The sequence below is a fragment of the Erpetoichthys calabaricus genome, chromosome 11, assembly GCF_900747795.2.
Source record: "Erpetoichthys calabaricus chromosome 11, fErpCal1.3, whole genome shotgun sequence".
Classification (NCBI taxonomy): domain Eukaryota; kingdom Metazoa; phylum Chordata; class Cladistia; order Polypteriformes; family Polypteridae; genus Erpetoichthys; species Erpetoichthys calabaricus.
In genome coordinates this window covers 134269481-134288221 of record NC_041404.2, presented here as the reverse complement: position 1 = coordinate 134288221, position 18741 = coordinate 134269481, and the positions used below count along the sequence as shown (strand labels likewise).

At 39.0% G+C, this 18741-nt stretch overlaps 1 protein-coding gene across 1 annotated transcript; it reads right to left on the bottom strand.

Annotated features, from left to right (window-relative positions):
- Nucleotides 1-15540: 15540 nt before the first annotated feature.
- On the bottom strand, nt 15541-18351 carry LOC114661385 (QRFP-like peptide receptor). The gene is made up of 2 exons (XM_028814594.2): nt 17990-18351; nt 15541-17338 (listed from the first exon to the last, which is right to left on the bottom strand). The coding sequence occupies exon 2, from the start codon at nt 17246-17248 to the stop codon at nt 15893-15895; it is 1356 nt and encodes a 451-aa protein (XP_028670427.2). The 5' UTR covers nt 17249-17338; nt 17990-18351; the 3' UTR covers nt 15541-15892.
- Between the last annotated feature and the right edge of the window lie 390 nt (nt 18352-18741).

The following is an 18741-nucleotide window of genomic DNA, read 5'->3' as shown; positions in this document are numbered from 1 at the left end:
AAGTATTGGCTTGGACTGAACATAATTAGCTTCAGGAGGATCACCTATTCTGAAGGGAATGTGGTATGGCTGCTAGATGACAGATAGATAGTGTGGTCGCTGAAAGCCAGGAACGACAGGAGATGGACACCCATGTAAAGTAAAAAGCAATTTCTTTATTCTTGGTGAGCAGGAGGCCGCAGCAGCTGTCAGCTCAGTTAGCTACAAACAGCCTTTCATCAGCAGGGAGTTTCCCTCTTTTTATACCCAGCTTGTTTATTAACACTAGAATTACCAGGGCCTACGAAAAAACTCGTAGATCCGTCCCACCTTAAATCGCTTCTTAAATCCGTTCGCACCTTTCTGCCAGCGTCCTTTGTCCTCTAAATGTGCAGATAAAGACAAGCTGCAAACAGCCGACTATTCCATCCCCCCACCGACTTAGAACGTGCACAAACTTCTCCCAGCTCATGCCTTGATTGATTATCTGGGAGTGAAGTGGAGTTTTAGAGTGGAAATAATAGACCGTTATTTGGAACACACGCATTTGTGTGTTTCGTTTTCTACAGTAATCTGTGTAAACACATTTTTAAAACAGAAACGTTTTTCATATTCTAGTAGTAAATGACAGAATGTAGGCATAAACTATATAATGTATGAAAACTGAAGTCCAAATATCAAAGAAACACTTTCACTAAAGGTAAAAATATAACAGAACAAGTGCGCTTTTATTCAAAAATATAACTGCAGAAAAAAAAAGCGGCCTTAGTGTGCGACATTGACAGTCATTTACTACGACGGCCCCGTAGCACAACAGTATCAGTTGGTGACTGGGAATCAAAAGATCACGAGTTTGATCCTGCTCGACTCCCTTTTGAGAAGTGAACAGCTCTTATTTTTACTATTTTAGAATAAAAAGATACATTTGATTTCAGTCTGTAACAGCCGGCGTAATTTATGATATTTGTAAAGGCTAGCTTTGTTTTTGTTTTTTTTTATTCACTTTTCTGTCAGTCGCGTTCAGGATCCTTCCCTACCCCATCTGACACTGCTGTTTTCACATAAAGACGCGCTATAGCTCTGCAGTGTATCACGATACATACGACCGCGTGTTTTTTTTCCCCCAATCTTGCCAGTCCCCACATGTTGTTGTATGCTGTTTCTTTTATACTCCAGGACATGCACAGGAAAGCATATTAAAGAGCAGTAACTTCAGCGCTATATGCAATCATCAAACACTCCCCATCTGACACTGCTGTTTTCACATAAAGACGCCCTATAGCTCACCCAAGGAGCGCCTTTCCTACATTTACGACATGTGTACTTGTGTTGCAGTGTACACACCTCTCTGTGCTATGGTTCCTATTACACTGAACAAGCACCTGTAATTTGCAGCTCTATTCATTATCTCAAAACAAACATATGTGACGTTTTGAAGAAATCATTTTATGACGCGAATAGTACCAATCAGAAAACATTGTCGAAGTAATGCAATATTATTTGAAAACGAACAGCGTCAGATTGGGTGTGATTTATACTGGCGCTGTTACTCAGAGTCAGATCAGAAACTGAATAAGCTCCTGTTCTGACTCTAAGTAAAAAAGCATGAATTAATCAACAGAAATAACCGCAATCGACATTATAAACTTAACGATTTACAGTGCATACCAATTTATAAATTTTATGTCCGTTTCAGGCTACAATCTTAAGCAATACGCCCTTGTCAGCACCGCACACACACAAGATCATTTGCAGCAATTTCTTATCCTAACTGTCACAGGGTGTGTGCAACTTCAGCAGATTAGGTAATACTTATTTCCTAATTCTTCATACACACATAGCTTATACAATATCAAAGGTTACATAAAGTTAGTTCAACACATTACATTAATAGCACAAGAAATACATTCTTATAGCTTAATATCTACATTAGATTACATTTGTTTGGTTAGTTTAACACATCCTTATTTAATGCCTAAGTGACATTCCTATAATTCTATTAGCACCACACTTCTTATTATTCAGGAACACTGAAGCTTCTTAACTCTAAATATTCTTTCTCAATAGATAGATAGATAGATAGATAGATAGATAGATAGATAGATAGATAGATAGATAGATAGATAGATAGATAGATAGATAGATAGATAGATAGATAGATAGATAGATAGATAGATAGATATTGAAGACACAACCTAAAATAGATAAAAGACACTGTACAAGATGAATATAAATAATTGTTTAATAGATCATACTACACATTTACAAGTCTCCGATTTACTTTCTCCTTTTGTTTAAGAATAGCTCAAGCCCAAAAAGCACAAGATGAAAAAAGCCACCCACAAAGACCTCTGTCCCAGAAGCTCTTGGTTTCCCTTTGATGTGATGGTGGTTGCAACACGATTTTCTGATCAGGATTACGTTGAATGCAGATGCTAAAAGCAATCTAGGTGCCTGAGTGCAATTTTGACAGGTAATGCATGGTAACATGATCTGCGTGGTACGTTTTGATTATGGCCTTTCAAATAATATGAATACAGCATATAGTTTCTAATGTCAATGTGCGGAAATCAGTTAATGCTTTAGCATTTTCTTCACCCCCTGAAGCATATTAAATGCCATTGCCTTTCTGTGATTGATGGTGATTATCTCAATGTCTGCATTTTAAAGAAGGATGACTTTTTATATTCCATCATACTGTCTTCTTTTTTATATTTAGCATCACTCCAAACTTTAAGCCCTACAATGTCTTTTGGGCTTTCTGTTCAAATTAAAGTATTCAATAAAATGAATTGATTTAAGTAATTTTTTATTTGGTTTGTTTTTCTATTTTTTTCTTCATAATCTACAGCCTTAAAATTATTATTATTATTATACTTTCATAATAACAGGTTTATGTGTAGCCAGAAGAGGTTTTTATATGTGCAATCCTGGGGGAGCACTGAGCCAACACTCTGACTTTTCATGAACTCTGATCTTTTTCCACGTTCAATACATTCCTCTTAGTCAGCCCAGGGCTGAATTAAGGTGGGCTTTACAAGTCGATTAATTAGCTTATGTCACATAACCCTTTTTGGAGCTGCACCATTCATAAGCATGGAAGATTTTGCTACAAATGACAGAGCAAGAGCAGCTTGCGACATTATTCTAAGATTTATATTGCTGACAGTTGGAGGATGAAGAAACCAGACCTGATCAAAAATGAAAAAGGTTAGTCAGCTTGTGGAGTAACCAACAATTACCAAAAATAAATGTACTACACAATTTTATTGTTAATGAATCAGACAGAAACTTCAAAAGAAATAGTATTAAAAAAAAAAACAGTCAACAACACAAAGGACTCTATGACTGAGCCAAGGGTTAGGGTCAGAAATCAGTTTAAAGTTACCAGTTAATGGCTCAACAGGCTTCAGATGACAGCCCAATCATGTGGCCAGTGGTGAGTTGATGGGTGTGTCTGGAGGCGTGGCTTGATGTGTAGCAGAGGCTCATTATCAGGTGGGGAAGTGAACAAACACCCGAGCCAAGTGTGTAGTTAGTTGTGGCTTGACTGAAAAGTTCTGTTATGCTTCAGTTCATTCTGGTAAGAGTACACTTCTGATAAATTGTGCTTTTTTACATGCCTTCACTTTTAACGCGCAAACAAAAACAACAATTTATTTTTTGTATAGCCCAAAATCACAAAAGTAATGTCTCAAAGGGCTTTAACATGCCATGATTTTTGACAGCCCCCCAGCCTTGACCACCAAAGCAGAGAAGAAAAAACTCAAAAAAAAAAAAAACTGTAGAGAAATAAACAGAAGAAATCTTAGGAAAGGCAATTTAGAGAGACTCCCCCAACCCCCTCTAGGTTGTTTGCTCTTGAAAAGGGTGTCAAAAAATGGTGTAAATACAATAAACAAATCGGAACACAAGTAATCCTCTCGCACCTGCTGAATAGCCATAATAGCCATGACTTTCTATCTCTGTGAAACAACTCAGCTCCGAGTGGACCAAATGTCTTGAGGTTTTGCACTTTATTCTTCAAGACAAATTTGTCAGGACAGTTCACTTTTCTTTGAGATCTCTGGAATACTGCGCACTGTACACATTTTTAAAATTTCACAAGCTCCCATTGAAAAGCATTGGTAAATTTGCAAACATGTCTACTTTTAAACAGAGGAACATTCTGTGTGACTTCAACTATGAATTAGTTAACTGTGTCAATTTTATCTTGATAACAGCTATTTCTTGTTCATTTTTATGTTTTATTTTACTTGTTCAATGAAAACTGAAACACATGGAGGTGTGTGTGCTGAAGAAAGTGCACCCCAGGGCAGGACACAGGATGGGGTGGGGTCAAAAGTAGGCGGGGTTTGAGTGACTCCAAACAACAAAAATATGACAATTGATTTGTGCTTTTATTTATCCAATTCACTAATAATCATATTACTTATTTATTCAATACAGTAGAAAAGGTACTGTTTGTTTATTCATTATTGTACAAGGTAAGTACTACCATCCCTTACTGTACCAGAATACAGAGGTAGGTCTCTAATATATGCTAACAATCTGCTTCTGTTTTCACCCCACCGTGTGCCCATCTCTGTAGTTGAAGACACCCTTTATGTAAATCACAGCAGCTCACTTGAAACTGAAGAGGGTAAGTGACATAATTTTCATGTTTATAAAAGTAAAAAAAGCAACTCACATTATGAAGAAATGTATAAAAGATGGCTCAGTAACACTTTATGCGACAGTGAGTAAATGTGTACTCAGTGTTTCTTTTACACTAAAAACAACCTCAGAGCTGTGTTATCCAAAGATAATAATGATTCAATATTTCTGTGACACTGTAATTTATTTGCAAAGTGCCACCATGATCCACTGTGCTGTCATGTCTGGATGCAGCCAACAATTTTAGCTTGACACATCAGTACAGATTTTAAGTCTCCATCAAGTACTTCACTGAGAAATGTTTATGTTTAAAAACTCCAATAAGCCAGGACCGTCTTAACAGCATTATAGGACCCATGGCAAAGCAGTGCACTGGGGTCCTTATCTACAAAACCACTCAGCAAGTCACAACATACATAGATTAGCATGGGGACCCCTATGCTGCCCAGCATGCCCATGCATTAAGATGGCCCTGCAATCTGTCAGAGACCCTCCATATCCAACAGCAACTAACATCAGCACAAGGATCATTACGTCACTTGATGAGGAACCTGCTGTCTATGAAAACAAATGTAGCCACATGATATTATAAAAAGGTATTTAATGACATACTTTATGTGCAGTACTATCCATCCATCCATCCATTATCCAACCCGCTACTGTATATCCTAATTACAGGGTCACAGGGGTCTGCTGGAGCCAATACCAGCCATCACAGGGCACAAGGCAGGAAAAAAACCCCGGGCAGGGCGCCAGCCCACTGCAGTGTGCAGTACTAATACATGTAATTACATATCAATTATCACTGTTATTTTTTAATGACTCACTGTTATAAAAGATAAATAACAAACTCTTTGAGGAAGTGGCCAGAAATTTAAAAAATGCTCCAAATTTCAAACCAAATAACCAAGTCTCCTGACAAAACTGAATTTTATGCCATGAGTGCATCTTCTTACTTGTTTATTTATTACTATTTTTAACTTTAATTCTGTCTCTTCCCATCTCTTTAATGCTATTTTTCCTCCATCTTGTTAATTATTTGATTCATTCAGTGTAACACTTGCTACAAGTGCATATCACTAAGTCAATAAATCCACACTTTAATCACATCAATTGCTTATATTCTTGCGCTGCACAAAGATTTTGAAACATTTCCAAAGATAGGCAAAGTTATGCAATTTCTTCTTAAAATTTAAGTTGAGCAGTCCTGTGTGACTTTAAGTCAAATCCTTAGAATAAAACAATTCAGACACTTTATTGCCCCTGTTACACAATGTTCAGAAAATTGTAAGGAGCTGTGTTTCCATGCCTTTGCTCAACAGAAAAGACTTTAATTTACAAAAACCTGTTTAATTACACTCTCTCTCAGATGATTTAGCATACAGCATGGCACCCATCATATACTCCAAGAAGGAAGACATTAGTAGGATTGTGACATTTAAAGTATTAATCATTCCGTCTTAGCACCCTCTTTACTTATTACTGTATTGTGTAGTGGAAGGCCACCAAACCAAACCTGGCAGACCACCCTCACTCACATCAGGCCTGTATTGGTTCATAGGACTCTGAACAAATCTGAATCGTCTTATGTGATAGAGTCTATTCTTGCATTTTGCACTGTACTTGTACTATTATTATTATTGTACTACTGTATTGTATTCTTGAAGTGGCAATGATAGATTGGACATCTAGCTCTGTGAAGAGGATTACTTGTGTCCTGTTCTGTGTATTGTATTGGCCTAATTTTATGACACCCATTGCATGCCCAACCTACCTGGAAAAGGGTCTCTCTCTGAATTGCCTTTCCCAAGATTTCTGGGAGATTATTTTGGGTGTTTTTTTCTTGTCTTCTTAGGATGTCAAGGGGTCTGTCAAAAAAACAGGGCCTGTTAAAGTCCAATGCAGCACTCCTTGTGTGGTTTTGGACTATACAAGAAATAAATTGTTGTTGTATCCGTCATGTGCATCTTTGGGATACGGAAAAAAAACCTAAAGAAAAGAACTAATGAACAAGGGTAGAACATGCAGAGACCAGACCACATCAGGGTGAGAAAGAAGCTCAAGACCCTGGCACCCCAAACCAGGCACATAAACATTGCACCACCATGTTGCGCTTTTATAGACTTCACTCTCTGGAAAAAAAAAATTCTTGATCATTTTCAGTCTATCATCTCCAAAATCATTTCCAATCCATCCATTCTTGATCATCAATCATCCAATCCACTCATTATTGATCATTTTCAATTCACCTCCAAACTCAGCATCCACTGTCAAGACAAAATTGACATAAGCAGATCTTCAGCCCATCAGAATTGTAGATGAACTCATAGAGAGGCCAAACTGTGCAGCATAGGCCTCTGATGATGCATGGATGCTATCAAGATGTTCAGTATTGAGAAACATCACAGGAGCTGATCGGTTAAATGTATTCAGCAAAGCCTGGTAATTGTGACCAACACTCCCAAATCAAACACCGAACACATGACGAATGGCATGGATTCAGATGGGACCTCTGTGTTGACAGTCCTGTATTGACCATGAGAGTGTTTTAATTTTTCCAGTTGTAAAACAAACTTTGGAAATATTGTGTCTCATGAGTGATAATAAAGTAAATGAAGGAAGGAAAAATGAGCTGTGATATACAATGTGCCAAAGAATCATTGGGAGCACCTAAAAAATAGGGGTAGGTTGAGAAATGAGAAACTGTGGTCAAAAGACAAGCAATGGTTTACAACAACGACATCAACTGCATTTATTGCTATAGCACAGCGTTTCTCATCCTTTAAGTATTTGCGACCCGAGTTTTCATAACAGTTTTAATCGCGCTCCCCCTGAAGTTTTTTTGAAAGGAGCCCACTAATACCAATTTGTTCTTTTTTAATTAATGATATATCATAGATGCATATTTTATTATACCTACTTAACTTTTATTGACATTTATCTAACTCTATATTTATTTTTCTAGCATCAGAATGTAGTTTAAGTTAATTTGTTTTGGTTTCAATAGATGTATTTTTCATATTTTTAATTCCTGTTTTCTTTTTTTCACATCTTCGTGCCCCCCTTATTGTTACTTCATGCCCCCCTAGGTGGGCCCGCCCCACAGATTGAGAACCACTGCTATAGCACATTTTCATACACAGAATGTGCTTTATAAGATGTCAAAGAAAACTAAATTAGGCAAAAATACTAAAAAATAAGTAATAAATAAATTAAAAAGATCTTACATAACAACGATATATAATTAGTAGAAAGGTAGGGTCCTTATGTATAATGTTATATTCTAAAAATAAGTTCAATAATAAGGTTGGTTGGCCAGGGGGACAGTTAAGCCTGGAAGAAAAAAAATCTGCAGGGGTACCAAGGCCAAGGCATTCTACCTAACATACTGTAAACGTTCTTAAGTCATCCATCATTGTTTCCAGACTTTGTGCTAGAAGATTTGACACAGTAATGTCAAGAAAACTAGAGGAGCCAAAACAACAACAACAACAAAAAAAAGATTAGCCAGAGTTCAAACAGCAAAAATGGATAATCAGATTCAGAAAAGGACTGTAACCAGAACACAATATTCTATGCCCTACTTGGAATAAACCTAACTATCGAATGCAAATCCATCATCCACTGATGGATAATGCAATATGAGACTGCTGCCATATTTATAGTGTAACTTTTGTTACGTCATCAGCATTACAACAGTTAAGCTGACCGACACCATAACAATCCGGGAGAGTCAAGGCTGGTATGGAGTGTTGTAGGCTTCCCCTCTGCAGAAGGACAGAACTATGACACTGAATCTCTTAGTTTACCTCAGTGTGCTTCACCATTAATAGAGGGGCTGCTGCCACCTGCACCCCACTGTATGGCAGCAAAATATTATATACTCTGCAAAATCCTTAGGACATCATAGAAAAATATTTTAAAAGCTATGTGCAGCAAGTACTTATTTGGATTGACACAGATAAATATTGATACATTAAGAAGTAACAAGGATGTCTTGTATTTTTGAAAATTCAGAATTTTATGTGACCTTCCTCACAATGCAAAACAGACTTGATACATTAGAAAGGAAATCAAATTTATTTTTGTACATAAATTCAGCTTACCTTTTAAAATTCTGCAGAGTCCCACAAATCACCCAACTCCAATCTTTGTAGTGGCTGAAGCCTGGGAACAGTCATTTGGGCCCAGCATTTTGCTACATTTTTTCCGTTATATTATGAAATGTTCAGTTCATTACACTGGAATAAAAAGATGGCTATTACGAGGAAATGAAGCCAACACAAGTCAACTAAATCAGTTCTCCATTTTTCTACTTTCGCTGCACTTTAATTTGAAATGAAACATTTGCCAAACTGTTAAAATTGTTTTGTGAGCTTCCCCGGCTTTTTAAAGAACCAGACGTGCTTATGATTACACATTATAGTTCATTGAAGCGGATGTTTCAGTGTTTTCTTGTTTTTCCATCTATGCATATTTAAAACTCCACGTGTATAGTTATCAACGTCTTAAAATCGGTCTTTGCCATGTAGTGCCGAGAAATGTTTATTTGCAAACACCTAACCTGGAAACCCATAAAGTTTGTTGAGATCGGTTATTTATTTCTGCATCGGAAAAACGTTATTACTTTCGAAACACCCTTTTGATAACTCCCTGTTCTGCCTTTTGCATTGCAAGGTCACACATAGACGAACCCCGGCTGGTCTACAAAAGAGTAAGCAAAGCGTGAAGCCTCTCGGGACTTTATATCACAAGGTCACGTCACGTGTGCACCGTTGCTTAATAATGAATAGTCAAATTTTCGGACAAATTAGTGCTACTGGCGGTCACATATCAGCGGGACCTGCTGATTCCAATACAAAGTATATCCTGGCAGAATCGGGCTCAGAAGAGGAAACCGCGTCGGGGCTTCAGTCCATTGCAAGACACAATCAGCCATTCGGATTCAGTTTATTATCGCCGTTTAACATAACACGCAAGTCTTTCAGATTTTTCTGCATCCTGAATTAGAAGCCAGGGACTTGGAGCGGTGCGGCAGCTGCGGCAGGAACAGCATCACCCTGAGCTGAAGCTCATTTTGCGAATTCTTAGTGAAGTCCATTTTGACAGGACAGCAGATCAAAGCACGTGATACGAAGCGTGTGAAGGTACAGAAAGTTGGCATCCAAACAAGGTTTACTTTAAAAAATCTGAAAAAAGGTGGATACTTAACTTTATATTTTATGCTAATATAAATTAATTTAACTTAACATGATCATGTTTGCAACAGGTATTACATAGCTGTTTCTAGTTACATTAACATAAATCCCTTAGGTATTACATTACCGCAGTTAATACTGTAAGTTGAAACAAGTCCCTCCGAGTATTTCCTTTTAAACAGAGGAATAATCTGTTGTCATTATTCACTTATTTTACTCAAAATTAGCACCTTTATATACTCAAAAAAAGATACCCTCATTTTCACAATCCACATATGCATTGAACTGATTTCACTTTATAAAACAAGAGTTATGTACACGGCTAACCTATTTACATAAAGTGTAACATTTTACATAAAGAACCCGTTTATAGGGATTCTATCACTTTGAACAATTCGAAATAAAGTTAATTATATTAATATTTATTCAAGGTTATTAAATTTATTTTTTATGTATTTTTGTCCGATTGATGCGAGTTGTGTAAGGCTTTGAAAGCTGATCTGTGATAATTTTTTTCGTGTCCGGGAAAATAATTTGCCCACCCCACACAACACAAGGGCATCTTTTTCTTCTTTTCATGAGAACAAGGCAATTGATTCTGAAATTACAATTTACATGCAGTCAAAGAAAACAAGACCTGCTCACTTAATATAGGAAATCATTATACACTCCTAAAAAATGTTCTGCATATTCTCTGTTACTCGTGCTAATGTAGCATAAATGATGGGTATGAATGAACACTCTTTGAATGTGAAAGATACCCAGCTTACCTAGCTAGTTTTATAAGCTAAGTGAACATCCATCCATCCATCCATTTACCAACCCGCTGAATCCGAACACAGGGTCACGGGGGTCTGCTGGAGCCAATCCCAGCCAACACAGGGCACAAGGCAGGGAACCAATCCTGGGCAGGGTGCCAACCCACCGCAGGACACACACAAACACCAAGCACACACCAAGCACACACTAGGGCCAATTTAGAATCGCCAATCCACCTAACCTGCATGTCTTTGGACTGTGGGAGGAAACCGGAGCGCCCGGAGGAAACCCACGCAGACATGGGGAGAACATGCAAACTCCACGCAGGGAGGACCCAGGAAGCGAACCCAGGTCCCCAGATCTCCCAACTGCGAGGCAGCAGCGCTACCCACTGCGCCACCGTGCCGCCTAAGTGAACATTAGACTTTTTTTAATTTATGAGTGAATTAATTAATTACATCAAGTTAACAGCAAATAGGGGCACGGTGGCACAGTGGGTAGCGCTGCTGCCTTGCAGTAAGGAGACCTGGGTTCGATTCCCGAGTCCTCCCCTGTGTGGATTTTGCATGTTCTCCCCGTGTCTGCGTGGGTTTCCTCCGGGTGCTCTGGTTTCCTCCCACAGTCCAAAGACATGCAGGTTAGGTGCATTGGCGATCCTAAATTGTGCTTGGTGTGTGGGTCCTGCAGTGGGCTGGCGCCCTGCCCAGGGATTTGTTCCTGCCTTGCGTCCTGTGTTGGCTGGGATTGGCTCCAGCAGACCCCTGTGACCCTGTGTTAGGATATAGCGGGTTGGACAATGACTGACTGACTGACTAGTAGCTAATAGACACATTTAGTAAACACATTCTATTTTTAAGTTGGATGTACTTAATTCAGTTAAGGCGGAAAACCGTGATATGATCAAATTAATTTAATCCAAAGATTTATTTTTTAAGTGTTAAGTTAAAAGAAAACATTTTAGCATCAGTCTTTATTTTACCACTAGACAGGTAAAGCGATGACTTTAAACACATTTCATATATCTTGTCCAGTGCGTACCTTCAGCGCCTTTCCTCGGTATATCCTCGTGTGTCCGAAGAGCTCTTAACCGGCTCTCCCTCTGTCGAATGTGTTCCTGTGGAGCCTGCCAGTATTTTCAAGGCGCCTTTCTCACATGTTGTTTGTTTTTATACTTCCCATCTTTGAAGGTGATTCTCAGCATGCCTTCTATGCCTTTGCTCCTCATACCCACCCTTTTTCTTTTAATTGGGTCAACAAAGCTAAACTGACCAATCACACCAAAGCTAAACTGACCAATCACACCAAAGCTATACTAACTAATCACATTGCGTGGAAAGGACTGGACAGGCACAGAGACATTAGTTTTATATCATACAGTAGATAGAGGCCCTCTTAATGGTCTGTGTCCAGATTTTTTTCTCTTTGTGATTACATATCCTGTGGTTTTCTTGTTCTTACTTCTTTTCATACAAAGTAAATTGTACTATACATGTGTGCAAGTGGGCCTTGAGATGATCTGCTGCCTGGTTGGATTGGATCACACAGACCTGAAAAAATTCTGTTGTAGACTTTAAAGTTGCAGAGGCTAGAACATCTCAGTTCCAGGAGCCTGTGGGTTTGATGTCCTATTGACCACCTCAAGTTCAGTCTTGGGGATCCTTTATGGCTGCAGATTTTTGTTCCAACCAAATGCAGAAATGATCTCGTTGTTTAATTATCTACCATTTTTCCTTCTCTTATTCTGCATTCAGAAAAGTGCAGTAGTTTGAGATTTACATTTCTAAAAAAATTATCTGTATTGTTTGCTTAATATTTTAAAGATATCGTAACTAAAGTTTTCTCATTTTCTTTTTAATATATTTTTCTTTGAAGTTTGCTCTTTTTTAGTGATCAAAATTTTTAAAATTTCAATAAACATAAAAACAATCAGGAATCATAGAAAAACAAATTGTAGCCACAAAGCAACAACAAGCCCCCAACAGTGCCCTCCTGGTACACTCTCCCACACAATTGCCCTGTAAAAAGGGGCCAGTGTAGGATTAAAATTTACTGATGCCCATGTAGAACCTTAAGAGGGGCCAGACAGACACAGGGAGTCCCTGAGGAGAGTGAGAAGTAAGAAAAACAAAAATGAACAATTACAATTAGTAGCATGACACAGACCCCCTGCCAACCAGTTCGAAACCAAATGCACAGCAGCTTGCCACTCCTTTATATTGGAACCACTGATCTGTGCCACTGAAACTTCAAGTGAAGTTAGAAGGATTACAGAAAGTGGATTTCCGGCGAGAGGCTAAAATTAGATTAGCAGAGTTGGTGCCCAGACAGAGTAACGTCTACTGGATAGAAGTCAAGATAAGAGAAGAGAAGAGGGTTTGTTCTTTTGATGCCATTTGACTACTGATGGTCAATGACGACCTGAGTAGACACCAGCTCAGACAACTCGGAATACTAATGGACAGGGCTGTCTTAACACATGGGCATGCTGGGAAGTTGCCCAGGGACCCCACGAGCACAGGGACCCCATACTAATCTATGTATGTTGTGACTTGCTGAGTGGTTGTGTAGGTAGGGGCCCCAGTGCACTGCTTTGCCTGGGGGCCTATAATGCTGTTAAGATGGCCCTGCTAATGGGTGGCTATTTTATCATTACCCACTTGTGTTCTTATTGGTAAGTCACACCTTGAACACTAAAAAGAAATAAAACACTGCAAAGCAAAAGGGTGAAATTTTTACCGATTAAACACAAAGACCAGCTTTATTCTATAAATACTCAGCATATCCAGTTTGAAATTTCTGGTTTGTTAAAAAAAAAAAAAAACCTGGGAACTTCCATCCATCCATCCATCCATTTTCCAACCCGCTGAATCCAAACACAGGGTCACGGGGGTCTGCTGGAGCCAATCCCAACCAACACAGGGCACAAGGCAGGAACCAATCCTGGGCAGGTTGCCAACTCACCGCAGGACACACACAAACACACGCACACACACACACACACACACACACACACACACTAGGGCCAATTTAGAATCGCCAATCCACCTAACCTGCATGTCTTTGGACTGTGGGAGGAAACCCACGCAGACACGAGGAGAACATGCAAACTCCACGCAGGGAGGACCCAGGAAGCGAACCCAGGTCTCCCAACTGTGAGGCAGCAGCGCTACCCACTGCGCCACTGTGCCGCCCACCTGGGAACTTCTTTTTAACAAATGTCTGAGTCCAATTAAAAGCAGATGATGCGTGGGATGAACTCCTGCACCCACAGGGGGTCTCCAGGACTGAACCTCAGAACCACTGCTCAAGAACAGGGGTACTCATGTTCAGACCCAGGGGGCTGAAGTGGTTGTTGGCTTTTGTTCAAACCCCACTTCTTACTTAGAACCCAATTTTTGATATTGAAACCATTATAATAATTAATAATGCTTTTATACAGCGCTTTTCTCAGTACTCAAAGCGCTCAGCAATTGCAGATTAAGGGCCTTGCTCAAGGGCCTAACAGAGCAGAGTCCCTATTGGCATTTACGGGATTTGAACCGGCAACCTTCCGATTGCCAGTGTAGATCCTAGCCTCAGAGCCCCCACTCTGCCTTTTTTTGACTTACACAACATTTCTGTGCTTCATTTTTGTTAACTCACCTTTTAGGAGTCACCACCTTTAATTGCTTCTTCTTTTCTTAACCAGCTGCCAATGAGATACAAATGACAAGTGAACTAGCAGCTCACCATCTAAATGTGTTTCATGTATACCATGAAGATTTGTTTAATAAAATAATTCAAAAAGAAAAATGTGAAAGATCGAAAATGATTGATCTTCTCTTGACAACAAATCATTCTGACGATGTTCTTGGAGAAGAAAAACCTGAAGTGGCAGAATGAAGACACTGTCTATCAATCCATTTTCTTAACCTGCTTTATCCTGAGCAGAGTGATGGGGATGCTGGAGTCTATCCCAGCATGCATAGGGCAAAAGGAAGGAAATATCCCTGGGGTCCACTTTCACATCACCAATTCATCTAACCTGCAAGTCTTTGGACTGTGGGGGGAGAACTGGAGTACTGGGAAGAAACCCATGCAACTCCACACAGGGATGATCCAGGACGTGAACCCTAGTCTTCTAATTTCAAAGCAAACAGCACTACCAATGCACCATCCATGAAGACCCTAACAAGCCTTAGTGCTAAATAAGAAGATCCATGCTAGGTAATAACTGTCTTCTAATGATGCTACTGGGTCTGCTGTGGCTCCTGAGGAGTGAACTTGAACAGCCGTAGCCCAGAGTCTGCCCCTTGTGTCCATGTTCACATCAGCTGCACCTGTTATCCCACCCCAATGGCAGCTCTAAATTATATGTGTGTGTCCTGTAATGGACAGATGATTCTTCTTTCCTTGTGTCCCAATCTTGGATAATCCCTTGCTCCCCACAGTACTCTTATGGATTTGACAGCATCAGAAAAGAGAAGAGTCATTATTTTCAAGCATCTGCCTCACAAGAGCTCCGAGTCATCTCAGCAAAAAGTTATTATTTATTTTCTTACTACTCACTCTTTTTGTGCGTTCTACTTTATCACACTTTCAGTATGACCGGCAAACACTATTGGAATTATGGAATATGCATCTGCACTTATAAAACATCATCTGTGCAATAACTGTCATTTGTACTTGCTGCTCATTCAACTCATATTGCTCTATAACTTCTTTTAAAACATACACATTTTATTTTATATGACTTGTCTATTTTTAACTTGTAATCTTTTTTTTTTTAAGCTTTATTGGATCTAGGCTGAGTGACTTGTTTTTCTCGTCATACACATTTCATTGTATGTTGACCCTGTGTTAACCTATATATGACAAATAAACCTAAACCTAACCTAAACCTAAATACAGAAGGCTAGTCTATGCCTTGAAGGAAACTGAGTGCAACATAGCAGTTTTTGGACACTTTCTTTATTTTGTCTTTAAAGTATGACCTTCTTTAGAAGTTGATCTTTGTTATTTTCATGTCACCACACTTATTATTTTATGGTTCCTTACATTTCTTACAATATATCAGCAGCATGCAGTTTTCAAGGTGGCTGAGCTTTACATTTAAGAGCTGCCAGTCCCCCAGAGTTTCTGCTGTAGTGGCTCCCCAAGTGCTATAAGTTTATTTGCTGTACTAAATAATGTGCTTCTTTTAGGGTCCTTTTGAGATAAGGGTGGTCCCTTAATATTAGTGCTTGCCAATTGTCAGCGTCATAGTTTCATTTCAATTCCACGCAGCAGTCTGGGTTTTAACTTGTCTGAAGCCGCCCTCCCTATAATTTAGTCTGGTGAGACTCTGTTGAGGATTGTCTTCTTACTGTGAACACATTAGCAGCCGCTGGCTGCTTGGTGCACAGTGCCGATTCACATCTGTAGGTGTACTGATCACAGTCGGACACATGGTTTATGACTGACGTGCTGCAGACTGAGTCCTTGCGGGATGCATTGACTGATCTTTTGAAGGAGATCTTTCTGGAGCTGCTTAATTCTTCAGAGAGTGACAATCGAAAGAAGCTCATTATTCGCCTCTGATATCTGGACTTCATTTCCTTTGCAGACCTGTATAGGTCACCAACAAAACAGTAGCAGATTGGGTTCAGACTTGAATTAGTAAGACCAAGCCACTGGGCAAAAGGCCTTACATTCAGAACCCATGGAGAAGGAGTTTCTTCCTTCTGAGAATCTGGACTGTTAAAATCAATCCAAATATCAACCATGTAAAAGGGAAGCCAGGACACAGCAAATAGAAGCACCAGGGCCACCACCATCTTGGCAATCTTTTTCCGGTTTTTTAGCCTTGAGGTGGGCACGGTTTGGCTTCGGGAATCAAAATCTTTGAAATGCCTGGAAGCACTCCAGAGCTTCCATCCCGTTAAAAAGCTGATGACCAGGTTGAATGTCACTGGGAGGCAGTAAAGGGTACAAAAGAGAATAAAATTATAAACTTGCTTTAACCTGGCCTGTGGCCACATTTCTCTACAACTAGGGAATACAAATGGGCGATTCTCAATGGGTCTTATCTCATCTCTCTTGTTCATGAATATCAATGGCATGCATATCCCTGAAGAGAAAATCCAGACTATTATGATAGTGCAGAAGATCTTCCTCCAAGTGAAAAAAGATCGGGCATTTAATGGGTTATGAACACTGTAATATCGGTTAATACTTATGACAGTTAGGCTGAGAACACTAGCAGAAACAGAAACAGCTTGAATAAAAGGCACTGCTCTGCACAGAAAGTCCCCATAAATCCATGCTCGGTAGATCTGATTTCCAAGGGTAATTGGCATACAAATGCACACCACCATCAGATCACAGATTGCTAAATTTACCAGTAAGCTTCTAGTTGCACTCACTCCTGTCATCCTTTTGCTTCGTTTCCCTGTCAGCACTTTGATGGACATGATGTTTCCAATGAAACCCAAAACAAAGGAGGCCACATACATTACTGTAAGTGCAATGGTCATGGGCTCTTGAATTCTCAGTAGCAAAATATTTTCCAGCTCACTTTCTTCAAGTAAAAGGTGATCATGGATCAGGCGGCGGATTGCTTCAATGGACAGATTTCTTGCTGTTAACAGACTGAGATGCTGTAAATGGGTGCTTTGAAAATCCAGAGTGTAATTCATCTTTTTTCTCTCTTGCCAGCCAGATATGTGATTTAAAGGTCTTGACTCATCAATGCAGCTGATTCCCAGTATCCCAAAATGTCAGCATTGCTAGGATAATCACACAAAATTTAATCAGTTAGGTATTATTCTAGATGGCATAGAGATTTTGTTTTCCATCAATGTAAAATACTTCATTTATTATTATTTATGAACAATGTGGTTTCATATTATTCAGTACAGAAAATATTAAAATGCACAGTCATAGCCTTAAACAAAATACCAGTCATTTGTAAGAAAATTAGGCATTATGAAAAGAGGTAATGAGAATAATATACACACTACTAAATATACTGTATTTATTAGTGATTGTTTGGGGTGTTTAATTTGTTAACAGTATATTTAAATATTTCTTTTTTTAAAGAGATTAGTTTTTCTTTGAAACGCGAGTATATAATGAAGGGTAAGGTACCCGATTAAATTCTCAGAAGTGTCTTCAGCATTAAATGCTGAAATTGAAGTTAGATTCCCGTAACATTCTGTCTCATTTTAAACACATTAACTTTCTTTTTAACAGCGTCGTTTATTTTAAATGAACTTAAAAACAGCTAAATTGTTTCAGTGTAAAGCTACATTAACCTTAAAACGAGTAACGGTTTTGAGATGCGATAGTTCGCTAACGACCATATAATGAGCCAGTGCGTCCGCTGGTATGTCAGTAATTACGAGCATCGACATTTAATGAAGAATTAGTCAACTTACCTGAATAAGCGTCGTGACAGCAAGAAGCGACATAAGCAATTCGGAAAAATGAAAGGAATCACAGAAAAAAAGCCAAACTGCTAAAAAGAGATGCCTCGACAATATCTCAAGATTTAAGATTGTGGAAACTTGCTCACGTTCTAAAGAGACTGACAGTTGCAATGAATTCCGCAGGTTATTTCGGAAGAAGAGTCACATCTGGAAGAGACTAAGCAGAAACAGTCTATCACATTTCTTGAAATGAAAATAGAAAGGTCACACAATTTAAGATAAATAAAATTACATTCAAATTGCATCAAAACAACAGCAAGTGCGCTTTCCTGCAGATGCCTTTCGTCAGATGTGCGCGGCTGTGTTGCAGAAAGACGCGCGCTCTCGCCGTGCGCGTGAACGGGCACATGGTGCTGAAAGGACAGCGATTGTGCGTGCGAATCTCTTTCGATCAACATTTTATTTATTTATTTATTTCATACTGCTGCATCTGGACTGCACCCCTGTCTTGTTTGCAATTTGTCACCTTTTTATTTTCTTGCGATAAGAAATCAGTAATATTTCAGAAGAAATAGTGATATGCTTTGAAACATCCAAAAATCGATACTAAACATTTTATAGAGTAACAATTCCACTTAGAGTATAATCAATTCTAGATTCAGGTTTTACGAAATGAAAATTTTTATAAACATGCGTAAGGAGTTTATTTTAATACACAGTGGCTTCAGAAAGTATTCAGACCCTTTACTTCTGTACGCTTT